Here is an 8,320-nt window from a genome sequence, read left to right as displayed (position 1 = left end):
AATCCCATTCCTTAACGTTCCCCCTCCCCCCACCCCCACCCCCTTTCAAATGCTCCACCCCCCAGATTGTGTAGAAACATGACAAAAAGTGTATTGGATTAACATCACTTACTATACCTTTTTTAAATGCATTACAATGATGTGAAACAGGGTCGGTGCAAATAGTTGGTAAATCTACTACATCCTGATAATGGGTACTGTCTGAAATAAAACATGCATGATCTTGTGTTTTAATTTAATTACTGTCTTAATCTTCATGTTTCTGTTTCTTCATGTCATATGTACCAGGGTGTCTAACCTGTTAGTGGAGCATGCCAGTGTAGAAGGGAGCTGCAGCACTCGGAGCCAGACCGTAGGGGAATGGCTCGACTCCATCAAGATGGGTCGTTACACTGAGCTCTTCATGGAAGGAGGTTACTCTTCGCTGGAGACAGTGGCTCAGATGACATCAGAGTAAGGCCACACGTATACAAGTACTAGGACAATCTAGACATGTGGGTAGTTTGGGTTTTAACTACTCAGGTTTTTTTATTTGTGTCTGAGTTTTCTGCAAAATTACATTTAAAAAGAGTTAAGTTGAAAATAGTTACTAAACCTTGGCGTTTCTACAAGGACAATTTTTAGTGTTAGCATTTGGTGCTTACAAAAAGCTTTGAGTGGACTACATGATCCAGATTAAAATGCCACCAATCAAATGCAGGACACTGAACACATCTTTCATTATCACGTTTTTCTTTAGTTAGTTAACATCATTACAAAATGTTGTGAAGGTCAAAGCAAAATGGAAATGCAGGATCTAGTACATGGTTGCAAACTTGTGTAAATGTTTTTTTTGTCCAAGCCCCCTTTATAGATCTTCTTAGAATGTCTTTTCAAGCAGAAATACTTACAGAAAATCAGTATGACTTGTGAATGAAAAACTCAGGATCCATCAAAAAACAACCTTAGCAGTATTATGGTTTTTTTTGTTGCTTTAATCAGGATATCTATAAGAGCTGAGCCTAATGATATTGTACAGTATATTGACAATTCTCTTACTGGCAACAACACTGCACTATATCAATAACTGCTTGGTAAAAGAGGCTGTTGTTCCTGTGCTGTTTTTCAGGGATTTGCGAAGAGTCGGAGTGAACCTGGCCGGACATCAAAAAAAGATAATTACTAGCATTCAAGAGATGAGAGTGCATATGAACAACACCAACTCTACTGTAAATATCTGAAGCATATGTACAGGCACATGCACACACACACACACACACACACGCAAATACACACATATGAACACATACACAAGATATGGACCTAGTATGTGACAAAAAGACTCAGATTTGCTGTTGGACCTAGAGCGGCTTAGCACTTTTTACGGACAAGACACCCAGTCTTTATGGATCTAACTGAAGAATCCCCATTTTTGTGGTTCCCGTTTGTGGCGATTGCTTGTGGTGTCATTGGGAATATTTGACATTGCAGCACTAAAACCAAACTGAACTGAACTGGGTGGTGCTACACAAAGGGAAGATGATGGCGAGCTAAACTAAACAGAAGCTTTTTCATTTTAATTATTCCATTTGTGTGAATCTTGAAGATTCTGATATCTCTGTGCACGTTTTGGATTCTCTCAGATCAAACGTGAAACATAGACCGCAGATCTGGCTTTGAGAGCAACCAGCACTTTTTGGCTCTATCACAAATACGGGAGTTTCATGCAGCAGGCTCAAACATTTTCCGCCTGTATCAGCTCTCCCACAATGGATCTGAACAGTTTCTCTGGCAATTTTCTCTGGAAGTACAGTTCCATCACGAGTCATTGAATTGAATACCATTCTCAGGCGGGGGGAAAAAAAGTAATAATGGACCAAGAGCATGATGTTCATTAGTTTCAGTCTCAGCTTTGGCATGCTGATGTACTTTGGATTTAGTTTACCTGTCTCAGGCAGGTCTCCATACGACAAGACTGCAGTTGCAACCCAGCTGTGAAACTTATGGATGGCCCAGACTCTTGTTCAGCATCATACATGTTATTATTTTCCAAAGTGATGCAAGACAAGAGTACCTAATGCGACCTACATTGTTCAAAGTGGCTGACTATTAAAACACAACAAAGTCTGTGACAAGGGAAACCATCTTGTTGAACCTACAAAAGAAAAACGTGAAAAGATACAAGGTTGTAGGCATTGGGATACTCTATTATTGTTCTTCTGGCTGAATGTATAGCACCACGCAAAACACAGCACTCAGTTGCAGCATCAACCTGTTTTTTGCTTGAAACAAAAATTCTTCATGCTGTCAAAAAGAATGTGTCCATTCTGGTCCCTAAAACCAGCTTCTGAATGAATCTGCTGATGTATGTGATATTAAGATGGCTTTCCGTTGTCTTTTCTTTGAAAATCTGTAGGAATCCCCACTAAGATCTTGATGGGTTCCTATAGAGCTACCGTAATTCAGCCATCAACTCCTGAACCATGCAGATTCTAAATTGAAATTACATTGTGTAACTGGACACTCCATGCATGTGTTAGTGGAATGTTCAAATCAGCTTCACTCAGAGTCTAGAGGAACTGTTACTGAGATTCTACTGGAACTTTTGCTCAGACGCTAATGTATCCTTCACTCAGATGCTGATGAACCTTCATGCAGGCTTTCCGTTGCACATTCAAACGGAACATTTCGTTCATGGGAATTCATGAAAAGTTCACTCAATACTGATGGAACGTTTGATTATGTAATAATAGAACTGCCAGTCAGATTTGAATGGAAAGGATCACCCAGATTACAGTGGGACTGTTAAATGATATTTCAATGGAACCTTTGCTTGGATTCTAATGGAATCTCTTCTAGGATTCCAATGCAGCCTTCACTCAAGAATGCACTCCGATTTTTCATGGAGCCTTCACTTAGAACCCAACAACCTTCAGGTACCGCAGAAAACCTTCAACAGTCCGTTCAGTTCACCATGCCGTAGAGTCTCTCTCCACCACATCTCTACCACACCACAATAAACCTCACTCTTACAGGACTGCAGAAAATAAGGAGGCAATATTGATCAACTTGATAATCATTTATTTATTTATACATGTTTAAAAAAAGAGCGATAATGAGTATTACGTAGACTGTTTTTGATTCATCATATTACTCTCTCTTTGACTACTGAGCAGCTCTGCCTACATGTCATTCATGTATATAATGTATTATAAATTTAAAGCAGGGAGCTTTGTTTTTCTGTCTTCCATCATGTGGACAAGTTGGTATTGGTCAAGCATCTCAGAGTAGTACACATTAGTAAATAGTGACAAATATTCTACATCAGCATTCCTGCTACATAGACCTGGGCCACTGTAAGGTGGGAGCAACCAGCACATCTGTCCCCATATAAGGGTGCCCAAATGCAGAACTATCAATTATTTATGTTGCGTTGTTGGTTGCTTGTGTTTCATTTTAAATTTTGAGCAAGACCTAGACATATTTTTAGTGGCCATACATGAGAATAAATACTCTGTTGTCTTTAAAAGCTGGGGCCGAAGTTTGCACAGGGATTGGTTCTCCTTCTGGTTATGGTTTAAAGGTATACAATGATGTCAGTGATCAAGTCCTTGCTTTAGTTCTATTCAGTATGGTATGTAATACATTTCTACTCAGTGCTTTATTGTTAAAACTTGACCCTTTTCACCGTTGTATTGACCTAAGCAGGAACTGAGTTCTGACAGTATATACATCCTCTTTGCAGAAGACATACTCATATTTTTCTTGGTTAAACGCAGTGTACTGCTAGTGCTGGAAAAGTGTAAATGGAATTAGATTGTAAAGCTAGTTTTATAAGAAGTGGTATTATTTGACAGCATGAAAGGCATAGAAAAGCACACAAGAAGAATGTATGGTTTTAAAGGGGTATTTCACTTTTTTAGACGATATGTTTTGCTTTTAAACACTCAAACCTTCATCTGATTTTAAGGAGTCAAAGTAAAAGGCCTCATTGGTAGAAGAAAGCCACCACACTTGGGAGTTTAAGCTTTTCCATCTGCTGATCAAGAGCCCATATCTTGACTTTTTCATAAAAGAATGTGAGTAGGCAATGGCCATTGTTATTCTCCATGGTTATGTGTTTTTAAAAGTCAAAATGTTCTACCAGAGTGAAAGTTAGCTTGAAAGGTAAACATCTGCATAGTCCCTTTGGTCTCCATGTATGACTTGGAGGTTTGGCTCCAGCTTGTCCGTTAATATATTGTATTGTAGTTTTAATGGTGGCGAAACAAGACCGGTTTAGCAACATTAGATCTGCGGTTTTGCGGGTTTTTTTAACCACAGTGTACTTTTTTATTCAAGCGGGTCTTATTCTTGTCTTCAAAAATGTAACCAATGTAGATTATTGTGACTATGCAGATCTTTAATGTAGCGGGGAAATGCATCAAGAATATGGTGCAGATATTATATTGGACAATATATGGCATGTACAGTGAAAGTAATTGGGTACTGGGTGGTGTCCTCAGTCATATAAATACCACAGGCGTTTTGATGAAATTTTCCCAGCATTTTAAACCCATCCAAATTTCATGGTATTGGCTCAATACATCAACACTTTTCAACTTAAATTTCAACCTTGAAGCAATGCCTGGGGCATGAACAATGGGTGAACCCTTATAAGTGCCTCTCATCTTTTGAGCACCATTATTTCCTCCCGCGCCAAAATGCTATGCCCCAACTTTCTATGTATTTACTTTTTGCCAACAATATCTACAGGCAATGAGAAGAATGTCAGACAATGTGTATGTTGGAACTAATTTAATTTGCACTTTATGAGAAATCTGTTGACCTTTTTGTTTGACTAAAAATGTTTATAGGTAACTGACTTTTTAGTGATTTATTATACGATTACTATAATGACTGTGTTGATTATATCCCTCCATATTCTCAATGCTTCCCATAGTGTAAAATTTGACAGTTAAGCACAAGGCATTGGTAATATTTTTAAAAACAAATCAAAGCTATATATATGGAAAGCATCATTGATGTAGAGCACCATTTTCTTGTGTATGGCACAACGATACACCTTCAGAACATAAGCACAGTGCGGGACAGAAATCTTTAAGGACAACGAGCAGATGATATGACTTCGTACAAACGTCAATAGCACTAGCCTTTGATGTCAACTAACTTCAACCAGACATTGTGTCTGAGTGGTTGTGGCATTTTATCATTACCACTGCAAAGTACAAAAGTGTGAAAACAGGTATTGATTAGTTGTCATTGCAAATACATATAAAGTTTAGCTGATAGGAGTTGCTGCGCGAAACGTCTTTACTCATTCAAATTATTTATTCACAGCACTTTTGCAATGGCATGATTTTATTCTGGTCAGCTCTGGTTAAACCATTTTAATTGAGCAGGAAGAAAGCAAGCACAGCAAACCAGCAGAGACTTGTAAAGTAAAGTATTGATGTGTTGTTACTCTCCAATGACTGTCAGCCGGAGATTCATCAACCATGCAGTGAAGTTTTATGCAGGAGCCAATTTTTTTGTGTCAAATTACGTTACGTAACACGTTTGATGTAACATATGAATGAACAACTTTGATGTTTGAAATTGACTTTCAGAACAGGGTAATTTGTTCACATCAATATACACATTAATTTCCATGACAAGTTCTTGCATTTGTACATATTGGAGTTTGTTGGAATTGGCTCCGTAATAAAAGCACTGCATAAAACATTAGAAGATATGACTGAAATCTAGCAAATGTACAAAAGCAATACCTGCTATTAATAGCAAAAAATCATATTTGCATACACATGGTTATCTAGCAACCATAAAAGGTTGCACTGGCATCTGACTGGTTTTAGGACACTTTATAATGATGAAAAGCATAGTGTTGGTGTCTTAAAGCCATTGACAAACTGTATTTGGGGAAAACAACTGTTAAAACCTTTACAACCGATGTAAAAATTGTGTCAAGTATGATTGAGATTTTTGCAAAAAGTAAATCCTTCAAATGCAAATTTGCCATGGGAAAACTACTTTTTTTTAACAATGGCCCAACCCACTTTACAACTGTATAGTTAACTTCTCAGGAAGTGGAAAATAGGTAAATGGGTTATGGACATGTGGTCTTTTGAAAAAATGAGTCGCTTTCACTCAAAGCATTAACAAAAGAAGCAGGTATGCGGTTATTAGGTTTTTCCCATCAGGTCAAAGACAACAATCATGTTATCAGTAACTCACAGATAAGGTTTTTAACAACTGAATAACTGTTTTGTGATCCTTTTGAAAGCACAGTAGAGATACTATTGATGTGCTATTGGTTTGTCTTTGAGACTGTCATGTATTATGTTTGTGTTGATGTTTTTGTAGTGTGATATCAAATTCTATATTTTTGCAATAAAAATTAAAAAATGGATTCCTGAGTTTGCTGTCATTGTCTGATGCCAATGCATGACACACATGCATAGGGGGTTCATAACTTATTGATTTACTCTGTGTATTGCACCAGTACTTCCAGGGCTTAGAATAACCAAAAGCCAACTTTTGTACTCATGTTCTACTAATACCGTTTAAATTTAAAAAAAAAAAATTCACTGACATGCAAGGAACTGTGACCGATGTAGCGTGCTAACTTTTGCATTTAAACGTACTTATAGACAGGCTGTGGACTCACTGAGGTGAGTTTTTCAAAGATTGGAAGGCTTGCCACAGAGTTTTGTTTTCACATTCATATCCCTCTTACGATTATTTGTGAAAACTTTGGTGATCCCTTAACTTCCCCTCTTGTGCCACCATGAGGTCAAACTTTTAATTTGTTTAATAAGTTGACACTACTTTACCTGCAAAACACTCCTTTCAACCTCGACTGTACTTTATTTGATGCTAATTAACAAATGTAGGCAAGCATGCTATCACACCAAACTCATTATAGTAAACATGGTTAACATTATACCTGCCAAAGATCAGCAGCATGCTAGCATTAGCATTGTTAGCATGGTGGCATTTTGACATTAGAATATCATGTGGCTGTTCAATATAAATATGTGTTCCTATTTATATATATATACTGTGTGTATATATATAGTATAAACCAATGCTTTATTGAACTGACAAGCCAAGTTATCCCTCCAGGCTAATGCATGCTAACTACGTGCCTAGGGAAATAATATATTAAGGTGGCTCTGTAGTCTGAACCAGCATAAACAAAGATGGCTAACACACTTTTATTAACTCCCATACTGAACTATTTATTTTTTTAACTCCCATGTTGACATTAGCAGTGTGTAGTAGTACAGCTTCACAATAAAAGCCCAACTTAAATTCACAAGGCAACTTAATAAAATAGCTCACACTGCGCTAACATTTTTTGCCGACACTAGGTATCAAACAAAAGCCTGAGACTATATTTTATTAAGTTGCTGTGAGCTGTAAATTCTCCAGTTCTAAGCAGAAAGCAGACTATAACGTTATCTTGGAGCCTGCCCAGGCAAAGCCTCTCTTACTCCGGGCCGACGCCTCCGTCTTACTTACCCTGGGTCCGGTTCCACAGCTGGGGACAGCACGGAGAACTCACTCTGCTGCTGCATATCTCTGCAGTTAGGATAGTGTCACACTGACTGTCAACAACAAGAACAACAACAACAAAACGACTGCTCGACTTGAATAATCTCGGTCAAGGGGGACACCAGTGTATGATCCAAATGTTGGACTTTCAGGGGGAAGCCATATGGTTTAGTTTAAAGCATCGCCTTACAGCCGCACACTAGCTGGACTGTTAATTCTTCGTACTGCTAAGCAATGTCCTCAGTGACAAAGCCATGCATGCTTTGAGTTTACCCAATGGAAAGTGGCAAATGTCCTAAAAACAAATGTTTATCTTGACAATTTTAGCAGGGATTCTGATTGATTTTTTCAGATTTTAATTAGTAATGACATTTTTTTTTATGGATGGAACTGTGTGAACTGCGGCTTAACTGTTATTGCTGTTTATTTTCACCAATTAGAACAACTTACAGGCTGTAAATTTTGTTATGTACTCTGCTTGGATTTGTGATCTGTTTTTGTGTTTATATCCCTTGTTGCTTTCTATGTAATGAGCTATTTTAGCCAAACAATCTAATTGCTGAAAGATGTTTCCCAGCAATGCAATTAGACATGGTTTATTGGTTGAGATTCCAAATTGTCAGGGAAACAAGGGAGCTAGTTAGCCGTTTTTCTCTATGTCTAGAAAGAGACTGGGAGGGGAGGAAGAAGGGAGGGAGAGAGAGATTGATAGAGACATATGGATAAATGAAGCCAGAAAGAGTTTTTGATCCACAAAGCAAATCAAATACTGCCACAGTAAAAA

General features: G+C 37.9%; 1 protein-coding gene across 1 annotated transcript in view; it reads left to right on the top strand.

The window, feature by feature from the left end:
* LOC116704262 (ephrin type-A receptor 5-like) overlaps positions 1-6,383 on the top strand; it is a 71,007-nt gene extending 64,624 nt beyond the window's left edge. The window contains 2 exon segments of the mRNA XM_032539584.1: positions 289-453; positions 1,109-6,383. Coding sequence (XP_032395475.1) covers positions 289-453; positions 1,109-1,220 — 277 coding nt within the window. The 3' untranslated portion in view covers positions 1,221-6,383.
* The last annotated feature ends 1,937 nt before the right edge of the window (positions 6,384-8,320 follow it).

Source organism: Etheostoma spectabile, chromosome 16, assembly GCF_008692095.1.
Source record: "Etheostoma spectabile isolate EspeVRDwgs_2016 chromosome 16, UIUC_Espe_1.0, whole genome shotgun sequence".
Taxonomy (NCBI): domain Eukaryota; kingdom Metazoa; phylum Chordata; class Actinopteri; order Perciformes; family Percidae; genus Etheostoma; species Etheostoma spectabile.
This window is presented reverse-complemented; position numbering and strand designations above follow the sequence as displayed.